Source organism: Pseudophryne corroboree, chromosome 2, assembly GCF_028390025.1.
Source record: "Pseudophryne corroboree isolate aPseCor3 chromosome 2, aPseCor3.hap2, whole genome shotgun sequence".
Classification (NCBI taxonomy): Eukaryota; Metazoa; Chordata; class Amphibia; order Anura; family Myobatrachidae; genus Pseudophryne; species Pseudophryne corroboree.
In genome coordinates, this window is record NC_086445.1 from 133457503 (window position 1) to 133474070 (window position 16568).

The 16568-nt window shown below is 46.8% G+C and overlaps 1 protein-coding gene across 2 annotated transcripts in view; it reads right to left on the bottom strand.

The window, feature by feature from the left end:
* Positions 1 to 16568, bottom strand: part of LOC135003290 (histone H3.v1-like) — a 198049-nt gene that overhangs the window by 7228 nt on the left and 174253 nt on the right. For both annotated transcript variants that reach the window (XM_063951733.1, XM_063951731.1), the window contains exons 2-4: positions 1184 to 1231; positions 1027 to 1092; positions 564 to 605 (exon numbers count right to left, since the gene is read on the bottom strand). In XM_063951733.1, coding sequence (XP_063807803.1) covers positions 564 to 605; positions 1027 to 1051 — 67 coding nt within the window. In that variant the 5' untranslated portion in view covers positions 1052 to 1092; positions 1184 to 1231. The remainder of the gene's footprint in view (positions 1 to 563; positions 606 to 1026; positions 1093 to 1183; positions 1232 to 16568) is intronic.

Sequence of the window (16568 nt, forward strand, 5' to 3'; positions counted from 1 at the left end):
GTGGGAGCAGAATGATTATCCAGTGGTAGGGGACATACAGTACTGTACTGTACCTGTATTTAAAACACCTGCTGTCTGGATCCCGACATTTAAAATGCTGAGTCCGGAATCAGAGTATGATTGGAGGTTTAGGCTAGTGGAGGGTGGGTAGGATGCACAATTTTGGGCACCATACTACAAAATGGATATCGTGGAACTAGAAAAGGTTTAGAGGAGGGCGACCAAAGTGATCAAGTGATCAAGTGGATTGAGAAGCTGGAATACGAGGAAAGGCTTGCTAGGCTAGGCATGTTTACATTGGAAAAGAGGAGATTAAGAATGGACATGATTAACCTTTACAGTAAGGGGACAATACACAGGAACTGTTTTTGATAAGATCGACACAGAGGACACGTGCACAGTCACTCGTGTTGGAGGAGAGGAGATTTCGCATACAGAGGCGAAAAGGGGTCTTCACAGTGAGGGAAATACTGTACGTTTGGAATTCCCTGCCTGAAAAGTAATAAAAGTGGACTCGGTCAATACTTTTAAGAATGGGCTTGAGAAAATCCTACTGTACTTACTATACTGTGGCTCCTCCTCCCCCGAGTCCACGTAAGTGACATCTGTGTTGAATATAAAAAAACACAAAGAAAAGTCAAATTTGCCATTGTTATTTCCAATACTACTGTACTAAAGTATTATCCAATACTTTACAGTAGTACAGTGCTACAGAAAGTAGAGAGGCAGAGAGACATTCTTAGCCGGAGTGTGGAATGACCGTCCATTTGTAGGGGACGTACTGTACCTGCATCTAAAATACCAGAGTATAAATGGAGGGTTAGGGGTTAGTGGAGTAGGGTTTCGATACCATACCTCAACCTGATGGGATTTCTGCAATCAGGATACCACTGTCGGTCACTTGACTGCTGGAATCCTGACCACTGGTCACGCGAACCCAAGCCATTGGTACTGTTAATAAATCAATAAATAATAAATGTACAATACAGTACAGTAGAGTACTGTACAGTAGATTACAATTCTTACCAGGCTGGCCTGAGGGCTCCCCCATTTCCTCCTCCTCCTCTGCCTCAGTATCAATAACGAGGCGGTCTGTGTGTACAAGATAACAAGTATTGTAAAATAAAAAAATTACAGTAATACTGTAGGAAACTAGTGTGTCTGTAACAAAAATAATGATTACCACTTCCGGAGCTCTGCTGGTCAGATGGGGTGGGTGGGGCATGTGCTGCTGTGGAAAAATCACACTAACATAAGCTGCTGTACAGTACAATGAAATACAGTACAGTAAATAATGGATAAAAATAAATCATAAAATATCATAAGATACAGTATGCCGGCACTCAGTATTACAGACGATGGCATCCCGAATGCAAAAATACCGAATTGGAAAATTCCCCCCTGGGAGCCTGCACAGATCATGCAGTGGACAGGGAGGGAATTCAGGTCCCTGTGCAATACACGAACGCTGAAAATCTACAGTACTGTTTTGCTCAACTCATTGCTGCTGTGTAGTTGCATTTAGCGTAAAGAATCGCTCCTGCAGATGTACTCTGATTTATATGTAACTTGTGTGCACCCTTCCATTGACTGTCTTACAATGAAAATAACATAATACAGTATATTATTACAATAAACAAAACAAAAACATCCGGTCTCGAACCCTGGACCCCCAGCGTGGGAGGTGGGAGCCTTCATCGCTAGCCCACGACGCCCGCTGAGGATTCCCAATTTCATGTGTGAAAGTACAGCAAGCAGCGCCCTGCCCCCTCCCCATTGGTGTTGGTTTATGCCTTAGGGGACACGGACGCTCGCATTTGTAAAGCACAGTCTTTCCCATCGTCTCCCCCTACCCCCATCGCCTTTCCCCCCTGGGAGCCTACAATACTGTTTTGCTCACTCAGAATACACTCAATTCTACTCATTGCCGCTGGGTAGTGGCATTTAGCGTAAAGAATCGCTCCTGCAGATCTACTCTGATTTATGTGAAACTTGTGTGCATCCTTCCATTGGATGCACAGTATTAGAGACAAAAAAAATATATTAAAGTGAATGTCACGGGAACACATAAACAAAAAAAAAAGGCTGGCACTTCCTTCCCATTGGTGATGGTTTATGCCGTAGGGGACTCGGACGCTCATATAATTGCATTTCAAAGCCACGGTATTTCCCATCGTCTCCCCCTACCCCCATCGCCCTTCCCCCCTGGGAGGCTGCACAGATCATGCAGTGGACAGGGAGGGAATTCAGGTCCCTGTGCAATACACGAACGCTGAAAATCTACAGTACTGTTTTGCTCAACTCATTGCCGCTGTGTAGTTGCATTTAGCATAAAGAATCGCTCCTGCAGATGTACTCTGATTTATATGTAACTTGTGTGCACCCTTCCATTGACTGTCTTACAATGAAAATAACATAATACAGTATATTATTACAATAAACAAAACAAAAACATCCGGTCTCGAACCCTGGACCCCCAGCGTGGGAGGTGGGAGCCTTCATCGCTAGCCCACGACGCCCGCTGAGGATTCCCAATTTCATGTGTGAAAGTACAGCAAGCAGCGCCCTGCCCCCTCCCCATTGGTGTTGGTTTATGCCTTAGGGGACACGGACGCTCGCATTTGTAAAGCACAGTCTTTCCCATCGTCTCCCCCTACCCCCATCGCCTTTCCCCCCTGGGAGCCTACAATACTGTTTTGCTCACTCAGAATACACTCAATTCTACTCATTGCTGCTGGGTAGTGGCATTTAGCGTAAAGAATCGCTCCTGCAGATCTACTCTGATTTATGTGAAACTTGTGTGCATCCTTCCATTGGATGCACAGTATTAGAGAAAAAAAATATATATTAAAGTGAATGTCACGGGAACACATAAACAAAAAAAAAAGGCTAGCACTTCCTTCCCATTGGTGATGGTTTATGCCGTAGGGGACTCGGACGCTCATATAATTGCATTTCAAAGCCACGGTATTTCCCATCGTCTCCCCCTACCCCCATCGCCCTTCCCCCCTGGGAGCCTGCACAGATCATGCAGTGGACAGGGAGGGAATTCAGGTCCCTGTGCAATACACGAACGCTGAAAATCTACAGTACTGTTTTGCTCAACTCATTGCCGCTGTGTAGTTGCATTTAGCGTAAAGAATCGCTCCTGCAGATGTACTCTGATTTATATGTAACTTGTGTGCACCCTTCCATTGACTGTCTTACAATGAAAATAACATAATGCAGTATATTATTACAATAAACAAAACAAAAACATCAGGTCTCGAACCCTGGACCCCCAGCGTGGGAGGTGGGAGCCTTCATCGCTAGCCCACGACGCCCGCTGAGGATTCCCAATTTCATGTGTGAAAGTACAGCAAGCAGCGCCCTGCCCCCTCCCCATTGGTGTTGGTTTATGCCTTAGGGGACACGGACGCTCGCATTTGTAAAGCACAGTCTTTCCCATCGTCTCCCCCTACCCCCATCGCCTTTCCCCCCTGGGAGCCTACAATACTGTTTTGCTCACTCAGAATACACTCAATTCTACTCATTGCCGCTGGGTAGTGGCATTTAGCGTAAAGAATCGCTCCTGCAGATCTACTCTGATTTATGTGAAACTTGTGTGCATCCTTCCATTGGATGCACAGTATTAGAGACAAAAAAAATATATTAAAGTGAATGTCACGGGAACACATAAACAAAAAAAAAAGGCTGGCACTTCCTTCCCATTGGTGATGGTTTATGCCGTAGGGGACTCGGACGCTCATATAATTGCATTTCAAAGCCACGGTATTTCCCATCGTCTCCCCCTACCCCCATCGCCCTTCCCCCCTGGGAGCCTGCACAGATCATGCAGTGGACAGGGAGGGAATTCAGGTCCCTGTGCAATACACGAACGTTGAAAATCTACAGTACTGTTTTGCTCAACTCATTGCCGCTGTGTAGTTGCATTTAGCGTAAAGAATCGCTCTTGCAGATGTACTCTGATTTATATGTAACTTGTGTGCACCCTTCCATTGACTGTCTTACAATGAAAATAACATAATACAGTATATTATTACAATAAACAAAACAAAAACATCCGGTCTCGAACCCTGGACCCCCAGCGTGGGAGGTGGGAGCCTTCATCGCTAGCCCACGACGCCCGCTGAGGATTCCCAATTTCATGTGTGAAAGTACAGCAAGCAGCGCCCTGCCCCCTCCCCATTGGTGTTGGTTTATGCCTTAGGGGACACGGACGCTCGCATTTGTAAAGCACAGTCTTTCCCATCGTCTCCCCCTACCCCCATCGCCTTTCCCCCCTGGGAGCCTACAATACTGTTTTGCTCACTCAGAATACACTCAATTCTACTCATTGCCGCTGGGTAGTGGCATTTAGCGTAAAGAATCGCTCCTGCAGATCTACTCTGATTTATGTGAAACTTGTGTGCATCCTTCCATTGGATGCACAGTATTAGAGACAAAAAATATATATTAAAGTGAATGTCACGGGAACACATAAACAAAAAAAAAAGGCTGGCACTTCCTTCCCATTGGTGATGGTTTATGCCGTAGGGGACTCGGACGCTCATACAATTGCATTTCAAAGCCACGGTATTTCCCATCGTCTCCCCCTACCCCCATCGCCCTTCCCCCCTGGGAGCCTGCACAGATCATGCAGTGGACAGGGAGGGAATTCAGGTCCCTGTGCAATACACGAACGCTGAAAATCTACAGTACTGTTTTGCTCAACTCATTGCCGCTGTGTAGTTGCATTTAGCGTAAAGAATCGCTCCTGCAGATGTACTCTGATTTATATGTAACTTGTGTGCACCCTTCCATTGACTGTCTTACAATGAAAATAACATAATACAGTATATTATTACAATAAACAAAACAAAAACATCCGGTCTCGAACCCTGGACCCCCAGCGTGGGAGGTGGGAGCCTTCATCGCTAGCCCACGACGCCCGCTGAGGATTCCCAATTTCATGTGTGAAAGTACAGCAAGCAGCGCCCTGCCCCCTCCCCATTGGTGTTGGTTTATGCCTTAGGGGACACGGACGCTCGCATTTGTAAAGCACAGTCTTTCCCATCGTCTCCCCCTACCCCCATCGCCTTTCCCCCCTGGGAGCCTACAATACTGTTTTGCTCACTCAGAACACACTCAATTCTACTCATTGCTGCTGGGTAGTGGCATTTAGCATAAAGAATCGCTCCTGCAGATCTACTCTGATTTATGTGAAACTTGTGTGCATCCTTCCATTGGATGCACAGTATTAGAGACAAAAAAAATATATTAAAGTGAATGTCACGGGAACACATAAACAAAAAAAAAAGGCTGGCACTTCCTTCCCATTGGTGATGGTTTATGCCGTAGGGGACTCGGACGCTCATATAATTGCATTTCAAAGCCACGGTATTTCCCATCGTCTCCCCCTACCCCCATCGCCCTTCCCCCCTGGGAGCCTGCACAGATCATGCAGTGGACAGGGAGGGAATTCAGGTCCCTGTGCAATACACGAACGTTGAAAATCTACAGTACTGTTTTGCTCAACTCATTGCCGCTGTGTAGTTGCATTTAGCGTAAAGAATCGCTCCTGCAGATGTACTCTGATTTATATGTAACTTGTGTGCACCCTTCCATTGACTGTCTTACAATGAAAATAACATAATACAGTATATTATTACAATAAACAAAACAAAAACATCCGGTCTCGAACCCTGGACCCCCAGCGTGGGAGGTGGGAGCCTTCATCGCTAGCCCACGACGCCCGCTGAGGATTCCCAATTTCATGTGTGAAAGTACAGCAAGCAGCGCCCTGCCCCCTCCCCATTGGTGTTGGTTTATGCCTTAGGGGACACGGACGCTCGCATTTGTAAAGCACAGTCTTTCCCATCGTCTCCCCCTACCCCCATCGCCTTTCCCCCCTGGGAGCCTACAATACTGTTTTGCTCACTCAGAATACACTCAATTCTACTCATTGCTGCTGGGTAGTGGCATTTAGCGTAAAGAATCGCTCCTGCAGATCTACTCTGATTTATGTGAAACTTGTGTGCATCCTTCCATTGGATGCACAGTATTAGAGACAAAAAAAATATATTAAAGTGAATGTCACGGGAACACATAAACAAAAAAAAAAGGCTGGCACTTCCTTCCCATTGGTGATGGTTTATGCCGTAGGGGACTCGGACGCTCATATAATTGCATTTCAAAGCCACGGTATTTCCCATCGTCTCCCCCTACCCCCATCGCCCTTCCCCCCTGGGAGCCTGCACAGATCATGCAGTGGACAGGGAGGGAATTCAGGTCCCTGTGCAATACACGAACGTTGAAAATCTACAGTACTGTTTTGCTCAACTCATTGCCGCTGTGTAGTTGCATTTAGCGTAAAGATTCGCTCTTGCAGATGTACTCTGATTTATATGTAACTTGTGTGCACCCTTCCATTGACTGTCTTACAATGAAAATAACATAATACAGTATATTATTACAATAAACAAAACAAAAACATCCGGTCTCGAACCCTGGACCCCCAGCGTGGGAGGTGGGAGCCTTCATCGCTAGCCCACGACGCCCGCTGAGGATTCCCAATTTCATGTGTGAAAGTACAGCAAGCAGCGCCCTGCCCCCTCCCCATTGGTGTTGGTTTATGCCTTAGGGGACACGGACGCTCGCATTTGTAAAGCACAGTCTTTCCCATCGTCTCCCCCTACCCCCATCGCCTTTCCCCCCTGGGAGCCTACAATACTGTTTTGCTCACTCAGAATACACTCAATTCTACTCATTGCCGCTGGGTAGTGGCATTTAGCGTAAAGAATCGCTCCTGCAGATCTACTCTGATTTATGTGAAACTTGTGTGCATCCTTCCATTGGATGCACAGTATTAGAGACAAAAAATATATATTAAAGTGAATGTCACGGGAACACATAAACAAAAAAAAAAGGCTGGCACTTCCTTCCCATTGGTGATGGTTTATGCCGTAGGGGACTCGGACGCTCATACAATTGCATTTCAAAGCCACGGTATTTCCCATCGTCTCCCCCTACCCCCATCGCCCTTCCCCCCTGGGAGCCTGCACAGATCATGCAGTGGACAGGGAGGGAATTCAGGTCCCTGTGCAATACACGAACGCTGAAAATCTACAGTACTGTTTTGCTCAACTCATTGCCGCTGTGTAGTTGCATTTAGCGTAAAGAATCGCTCCTGCAGATGTACTCTGATTTATATGTAACTTGTGTGCACCCTTCCATTGACTGTCTTACAATGAAAATAACATAATACAGTATATTATTACAATAAACAAAACAAAAACATCCGGTCTCGAACCCTGGACCCCCAGCGTGGGAGGTGGGAGCCTTCATCGCTAGCCCACGACGCCCGCTGAGGATTCCCAATTTCATGTGTGAAAGTACAGCAAGCAGCGCCCTGCCCCCTCCCCATTGGTGTTGGTTTATGCCTTAGGGGACACGGACGCTCGCATTTGTAAAGCACAGTCTTTCCCATCGTCTCCCCCTACCCCCATCGCCTTTCCCCCCTGGGAGCCTACAATACTGTTTTGCTCACTCAGAATACACTCAATTCTACTCATTGCTGCTGGGTAGTGGCATTTAGCGTAAAGAATCGCTCCTGCAGATCTACTCTGATTTATGTGAAACTTGTGTGCATCCTTCCATTGGATGCACAGTATTAGAGACAAAAAAAATATATTAAAGTGAATGTCACGGGAACACATAAACAAAAAAAAAAGGCTGGCACTTCCTTCCCATTGGTGATGGTTTATGCCGTAGGGGACTCGGACGCTCATATAATTGCATTTCAAAGCCACGGTATTTCCCATCGTCTCCCCCTACCCCCATCGCCCTTCCCCCCTGGGAGGCTGCACAGATCATGCAGTGGACAGGGAGGGAATTCAGGTCCCTGTGCAATACACGAACGTTGAAAATCTACAGTACTGTTTTGCTCAACTCATTGCCGCTGTGTAGTTGCATTTAGCGTAAAGAATCGCTCCTGCAGATGTACTCTGATTTATATGTAACTTGTGTGCACCCTTCCATTGACTGTCTTACAATGAAAATAACATAATACAGTATATTATTACAATAAACAAAACAAAAACATCCGGTCTCGAACCCTGGACCCCCAGCGTGGGAGGTGGGAGCCTTCATCGCTAGCCCACGACGCCCGCTGAGGATTCCCAATTTCATGTGTGAAAGTACAGCAAGCAGCGCCCTGCCCCCTCCCCATTGGTGTTGGTTTATGCCTTAGGGGACACGGACGCTCGCATTTGTAAAGCACAGTCTTTCCCATCGTCTCCCCCTACCCCCATCGCCTTTCCCCCCTGGGAGCCTACAATACTGTTTTGCTCACTCAGAATACACTCAATTCTACTCATTGCTGCTGGGTAGTGGCATTTAGCGTAAAGAATCGCTCCTGCAGATCTACTCTGATTTATGTGAAACTTGTGTGCATCCTTCCATTGGATGCACAGTATTAGAGACAAAAAAAATATATTAAAGTGAATGTCACGGGAACACATAAACAAAAAAAAAAGGCTGGCACTTCCTTCCCATTGGTGATGGTTTATGCCGTAGGGGACTCGGACGCTCATATAATTGCATTTCAAAGCCACGGTATTTCCCATCGTCTCCCCCTACCCCCATCGCCCTTCCCCCCTGGGAGCCTGCACAGATCATGCAGTGGACAGGGAGGGAATTCAGGTCCCTGTGCAATACACGAACGCTGAAAATCTACAGTACTGTTTTGCTCAACTCATTGCCGCTGTGTAGTTGCATTTAGCGTAAAGAATCGCTCCTGCAGATGTACTCTGATTTATATGTAACTTGTGTGCACCCTTCCATTGACTGTCTTACAATGAAAATAACATAATACAGTATATTATTACAATAAACAAAACAAAAACATCCGGTCTCGAACCCTGGACCCCCAGCGTGGGAGGTGGGAGCCTTCATCGCTAGCCCACGACGCCCGCTGAGGATTCCCAATTTCATGTGTGAAAGTACAGCAAGCAGCGCCCTGCCCCCTCCCCATTGGTGTTGGTTTATGCCTTAGGGGACACGGACGCTCGCATTTGTAAAGCACAGTCTTTCCCATCGTCTCCCCCTACCCCCATCGCCTTTCCCCCCTGGGAGCCTACAATACTGTTTTGCTCACTCAGAATACACTCAATTCTACTCATTGCTGCTGGGTAGTGGCATTTAGCGTAAAGAATCGCTCCTGCAGATCTACTCTGATTTATGTGAAACTTGTGTGCATCCTTCCATTGGATGCACAGTATTAGAGACAAAAAAAATATATTAAAGTGAATGTCACGGGAACACATAAACAAAAAAAAAAGGCTGGCACTTCCTTCCCATTGGTGATGGTTTATGCCGTAGGGGACTCGGACGCTCATATAATTGCATTTCAAAGCCACGGTATTTCCCATCGTCTCCCCCTACCCCCATCGCCCTTCCCCCCTGGGAGCCTGCACAGATCATGCAGTGGACAGGGAGGGAATTCAGGTCCCTGTGCAATACACGAACGCTGAAAATCTACAGTACTGTTTTGCTCAACTCATTGCCGCTGTGTAGTTGCATTTAGCGTAAAGAATCGCTCCTGCAGATGTACTCTGATTTATATGTAACTTGTGTGCACCCTTCCATTGACTGTCTTACAATGAAAATAACATAATACAGTATATTATTACAATAAACAAAACAAAAACATCCGGTCTCGAACCCTGGACCCCCAGCGTGGGAGGTGGGAGCCTTCATCGCTAGCCCACGACGCCCGCTGAGGATTCCCAATTTCATGTGTGAAAGTACAGCAAGCAGCGCCCTGCCCCCTCCCCATTGGTGTTGGTTTATGCCTTAGGGGACACGGACGCTCGCATTTGTAAAGCACAGTCTTTCCCATTGTCTCCCCCTACCCCCATCGCCTTTCCCCCCTGGGAGCCTACAATACTGTTTTGCTCACTCAGAATACACTCAATTCTACTCATTGCCGCTGGGTAGTGGCATTTAGCGTAAAGAATCGCTCCTGCAGATCTACTCTGATTTATGTGAAACTTGTGTGCATCCTTCCATTGGATGCACAGTATTAGAGACAAAAAAAATATATTAAAGTGAATGTCACGGGAACACATAAACAAAAAAAAAAGGCTGGCACTTCCTTCCCATTGGTGATGGTTTATGCCGTAGGGGACTCGGACGCTCATATAATTGCATTTCAAAGCAACGGTATTTCCCATCGTCTCCCCCTACCCCCATCGCCCTTCCCCCTGGGAGCCTGCACAGATCATGCAGTGGACAGGGAGGGAATTCAGGTCCCTGTGCAATACACGAACGTTGAAAATCTACAGTACTGTTTTGCTCAACTCATTGCCGCTGTGTAGTTGCATTTAGCGTAAAGAATCGCTCCTGCAGATGTACTCTGATTTATATGTAACTTGTGTGCACCCTTCCATTGACTGTCTTACAATGAAAATAACATAATACAGTATATTATTACAATAAACAAAACAAAAACATCCGGTCTCGAACCCTGGACCCCCAGCGTGGGAGGTGGGAGCCTTCATCGCTAGCCCACGACGCCCGCTGAGGATTCCCAATTTCATGTGTGAAAGTACAGCAAGCAGCGCCCTGCCCCCTCCCCATTGGTGTTGGTTTATGCCTTAGGGGACACGGACGCTCGCATTTGTAAAGCACAGTCTTTCCCATCGTCTCCCCCTACCCCCATCGCCTTTCCCCCCTGGGAGCCTACAATACTGTTTTGCTCACTCAGAATACACTCAATTCTACTCATTGCTGCTGGGTAGTGGCATTTAGCGTAAAGAATCGCTCCTGCAGATCTACTCTGATTTATGTGAAACTTGTGTGCATCCTTCCATTGGATGCACAGTATTAGAGACAAAAAAAATATATTAAAGTGAATGTCACGGGAACACATAAACAAAAAAAAAAGGCTGGCACTTCCTTCCCATTGGTGATGGTTTATGCCGTAGGGGACTCGGACGCTCATATAATTGCATTTCAAAGCCACGGTATTTCCCATCGTCTCCCCCTACCCCCATCGCCCTTCCCCCCTGGGAGCCTGCACAGATCATGCAGTGGACAGGGAGGGAATTCAGGTCCCTGTGCAATACACGAACGCTGAAAATCTACAGTACTGTTTTGCTCAACTCATTGCCGCTGTGTAGTTGCATTTAGCGTAAAGAATCGCTCCTGCAGATGTACTCTGATTTATATGTAACTTGTGTGCACCCTTCCATTGACTGTCTTACAATGAAAATAACATAATACAGTATATTATTACAATAAACAAAACAAAAACATCCGGTCTCGAACCCTGGACCCCCAGCGTGGGAGGTGGGAGCCTTCATCGCTAGCCCACGACGCCCGCTGAGGATTCCCAATTTCATGTGTGAAAGTACAGCAAGCAGCGCCCTGCCCCCTCCCCATTGGTGTTGGTTTATGCCTTAGGGGACACGGACGCTCGCATTTGTAAAGCACAGTCTTTCCCATTGTCTCCCCCTACCCCCATCGCCCTTCCCCCCTGGGAGCCTACAATACTGTTTTGCTCACTCAGAATACACTCAATTCTACTCATTGCCGCTGGGTAGTGGCATTTAGCGTAAAGAATCGCTCCTGCAGATCTACTCTGATTTATGTGAAACTTGTGTGCATCCTTCCATTGGATGCACAGTATTAGAGACAAAAAAAATATATTAAAGTGAATGTCACGGGAACACATAAACAAAAAAAAAAGGCTGGCACTTCCTTCCCATTGGTGATGGTTTATGCCGTAGGGGACTCGGACGCTCATATAATTGCATTTCAAAGCCACGGTATTTCCCATCGTCTCCCCCTACCCCCATCGCCCTTCCCCCTGGGAGCCTGCACAGATCATGCAGTGGACAGGGAGGGAATTCAGGTCCCTGTGCAATACACGAACGTTGAAAATCTACAGTACTGTTTTGATCAACTCATTGCCGCTGTGTAGTTGCATTTAGCGTAAAGAATCGCTCCTGCAGATGTACTCTGATTTATATGTAACTTGTGTGCACCCTTCCATTGACTGTCTTACAATGAAAATAACATAATACAGTATATTATTACAATAAACAAAACAAAAACATCCGGTCTCGAACCCTGGACCCCCAGCGTGGGAGGTGGGAGCCTTCATCGCTAGCCCACGACGCCCGCTGAGGATTCCCAATTTCATGTGTGAAAGTACAGCAAGCAGCGCCCTGCCCCCTCCCCATTGGTGTTGGTTTATGCCTTAGGGGACACGGACGCTCGCATTTGTAAAGCACAGTCTTTCCCATCGTCTCCCCCTACCCCCATCGCCTTTCCCCCCTGGGAGCCTACAATACTGTTTTGCTCACTCAGAATACACTCAATTCTACTCATTGCTGCTGGGTAGTGGCATTTAGCGTAAAGAATCGCTCCTGCAGATCTACTCTGATTTATGTGAAACTTGTGTGCATCCTTCCATTGGATGCACAGTATTAGAGACAAAAAATATATATTAAAGTGAATGTCACGGGAACACATAAACAAAAAAAAAAGGCTGGCACTTCCTTCCCATTGGTGATGGTTTATGCCGTAGGGGACTCGGACGCTCATACAATTGCATTTCAAAGCCACGGTATTTCCCATCGTCTCCCCCTACCCCCATCGCCCTTCCCCCCTGGGAGCCTGCACAGATCATGCAGTGGACAGGGAGGGAATTCAGGTCCCTGTGCAATACACGAACGCTGAAAATCTACAGTACTGTTTTGCTCAACTCATTGCCGCTGTGTAGTTGCATTTAGCGTAAAGAATCGCTCCTGCAGATGTACTCTGATTTATATGTAACTTGTGTGCACCCTTCCATTGACTGTCTTACAATGAAAATAACATAATACAGTATATTATTACAATAAACAAAACAAAAACATCCGGTCTCGAACCCTGGACCCCCAGCGTGGGAGGTGGGAGCCTTCATCGCTAGCCCACGACGCCCGCTGAGGATTCCCAATTTCATGTGTGAAAGTACAGCAAGCAGCGCCCTGCCCCCTCCCCATTGGTGTTGGTTTATGCCTTAGGGGACACGGACGCTCGCATTTGTAAAGCACAGTCTTTCCCATCGTCTCCCCCTACCCCCATCGCCTTTCCCCCCTGGGAGCCTACAATACTGTTTTGCTCACTCAGAATACACTCAATTCTACTCATTGCTGCTGGGTAGTGGCATTTAGCGTAAAGAATCGCTCCTGCAGATCTACTCTGATTTATGTGAAACTTGTGTGCATCCTTCCATTGGATGCACAGTATTAGAGACAAAAAAAATATATTAAAGTGAATGTCACGGGAACACATAAACAAAAAAAAAAGGCTGGCACTTCCTTCCCATTGGTGATGGTTTATGCCGTAGGGGACTCGGACGCTCATATAATTGCATTTCAAAGCCACGGTATTTCCCATCGTCTCCCCCTACCCCCATCGCCCTTCCCCCCTGGGAGGCTGCACAGATCATGCAGTGGACAGGGAGGGAATTCAGGTCCCTGTGCAATACACGAACGTTGAAAATCTACAGTACTGTTTTGCTCAACTCATTGCCGCTGTGTAGTTGCATTTAGCGTAAAGAATCGCTCCTGCAGATGTACTCTGATTTATATGTAACTTGTGTGCACCCTTCCATTGACTGTCTTACAATGAAAATAACATAATACAGTATATTATTACAATAAACAAAACAAAAACATCCGGTCTCGAACCCTGGACCCCCAGCGTGGGAGGTGGGAGCCTTCATCGCTAGCCCACGACGCCCGCTGAGGATTCCCAATTTCATGTGTGAAAGTACAGCAAGCAGCGCCCTGCCCCCTCCCCATTGGTGTTGGTTTATGCCTTAGGGGACACGGACGCTCGCATTTGTAAAGCACAGTCTTTCCCATCGTCTCCCCCTACCCCCATCGCCTTTCCCCCCTGGGAGCCTACAATACTGTTTTGCTCACTCAGAATACACTCAATTCTACTCATTGCTGCTGGGTAGTGGCATTTAGCGTAAAGAATCGCTCCTGCAGATCTACTCTGATTTATGTGAAACTTGTGTGCATCCTTCCATTGGATGCACAGTATTAGAGACAAAAAAAATATATTAAAGTGAATGTCACGGGAACACATAAACAAAAAAAAAAGGCTGGCACTTCCTTCCCATTGGTGATGGTTTATGCCGTAGGGGACTCGGACGCTCATATAATTGCATTTCAAAGCCACGGTATTTCCCATCGTCTCCCCCTACCCCCATCGCCCTTCCCCCCTGGAAGCCTGCACAGATCATGCAGTGGACAGGGAGGGAATTCAGGTCCCTGTGCAATACACGAACGCTGAAAATCTACAGTACTGTTTTGCTCAACTCATTGCCGCTGTGTAGTTGCATTTAGCGTAAAGAATCGCTCCTGCAGATGTACTCTGATTTATATGTAACTTGTGTGCACCCTTCCATTGACTGTCTTACAATGAAAATAACATAATACAGTATATTATTACAATAAACAAAACAAAAACATCCGGTCTCGAACCCTGGACCCCCAGCGTGGGAGGTGGGAGCCTTCATCGCTAGCCCACGACGCCCGCTGAGGATTCCCAATTTCATGTGTGAAAGTACAGCAAGCAGCGCCCTGCCCCCTCCCCATTGGTGTTGGTTTATGCCTTAGGGGACACGGACGCTCGCATTTGTAAAGCACAGTCTTTCCCATCGTCTCCCCCTACCCCCATCGCCTTTCCCCCCTGGGAGCCTACAATACTGTTTTGCTCACTCAGAATACACTCAATTCTACTCATTGCTGCTGGGTAGTGGCATTTAGCGTAAAGAATCGCTCCTGCAGATCTACTCTGATTTATGTGAAACTTGTGTGCATCCTTCCATTGGATGCACAGTATTAGAGACAAAAAAAATATATTAAAGTGAATGTCACGGGAACACATAAACAAAAAAAAAAGGCTGGCACTTCCTTCCCATTGGTGATGGTTTATGCCGTAGGGGACTCGGACGCTCATATAATTGCATTTCAAAGCCACGGTATTTCCCATCGTCTCCCCCTACCCCCATCGCCCTTCCCCCCTGGGAGCCTGCACAGATCATGCAGTGGACAGGGAGGGAATTCAGGTCCCTGTGCAATACACGAACGCTGAAAATCTACAGTACTGTTTTGCTCAACTCATTGCCGCTGTGTAGTTGCATTTAGCGTAAAGAATCGCTCCTGCAGATGTACTCTGATTTATATGTAACTTGTGTGCACCCTTCCATTGACTGTCTTACAATGAAAATAACATAATACAGTATATTATTACAATAAACAAAACAAAAACATCCGGTCTCGAACCCTGGACCCCCAGCGTGGGAGGTGGGAGCCTTCATCGCTAGCCCACGACGCCCGCTGAGGATTCCCAATTTCATGTGTGAAAGTACAGCAAGCAGCGCCCTGCCCCCTCCCCATTGGTGTTGGTTTATGCCTTAGGGGACACGGACGCTCGCATTTGTAAAGCACAGTCTTTCCCATTGTCTCCCCCTACCCCCATCGCCTTTCCCCCCTGGGAGCCTACAATACTGTTTTGCTCACTCAGAATACACTCAATTCTACTCATTGCCGCTGGGTAGTGGCATTTAGCGTAAAGAATCGCTCCTGCAGATCTACTCTGATTTATGTGAAACTTGTGTGCATCCTTCCATTGGATGCACAGTATTAGAGACAAAAAAAATATATTAAAGTGAATGTCACGGGAACACATAAACAAAAAAAAAAGGCTGGCACTTCCTTCCCATTGGTGATGGTTTATGCCGTAGGGGACTCGGACGCTCATATAATTGCATTTCAAAGCAACGGTATTTCCCATCGTCTCCCCCTACCCCCATCGCCCTTCCCCCTGGGAGCCTGCACAGATCATGCAGTGGACAGGGAGGGAATTCAGGTCCCTGTGCAATACACGAACGTTGAAAATCTACAGTACTGTTTTGCTCAACTCATTGCCGCTGTGTAGTTGCATTTAGCGTAAAGAATCGCTCCTGCAGATGTACTCTGATTTATATGTAACTTGTGTGCACCCTTCCATTGACTGTCTTACAATGAAAATAACATAATACAGTATATTATTACAATAAACAAAACAAAAACATCCGGTCTCGAACCCTGGACCCCCAGCGTGGGAGGTGGGAGCCTTCATCGCTAGCCCACGACGCCCGCTGAGGATTCCCAATTTCATGTGTGAAAGTACAGCAAGCAGCGCCCTGCCCCCTCCCCATTGGTGTTGGTTTATGCCTTAGGGGACACGGACGCTCGCATTTGTAAAGCACAGTCTTTCCCATCGTCTCCCCCTACCCCCATCGCCTTTCCCCCCTGGGAGCCTACAATACTGTTTTGCTCACTCAGAATACACTCAATTCTACTCATTGCTGCTGGGTAGTGGCATTTAGCGTAAAGAATCGCTCCTGCAGATCTACTCTGATTTATGTGAAACTTGTGTGCATCCTTCCATTGGATGCACAGTATTAGAGACAAAAAAAATATATTAAAGTGAATGTCACGGGAACACATAAACAAAAAAAAAAGGCTGGCACTTCCTTC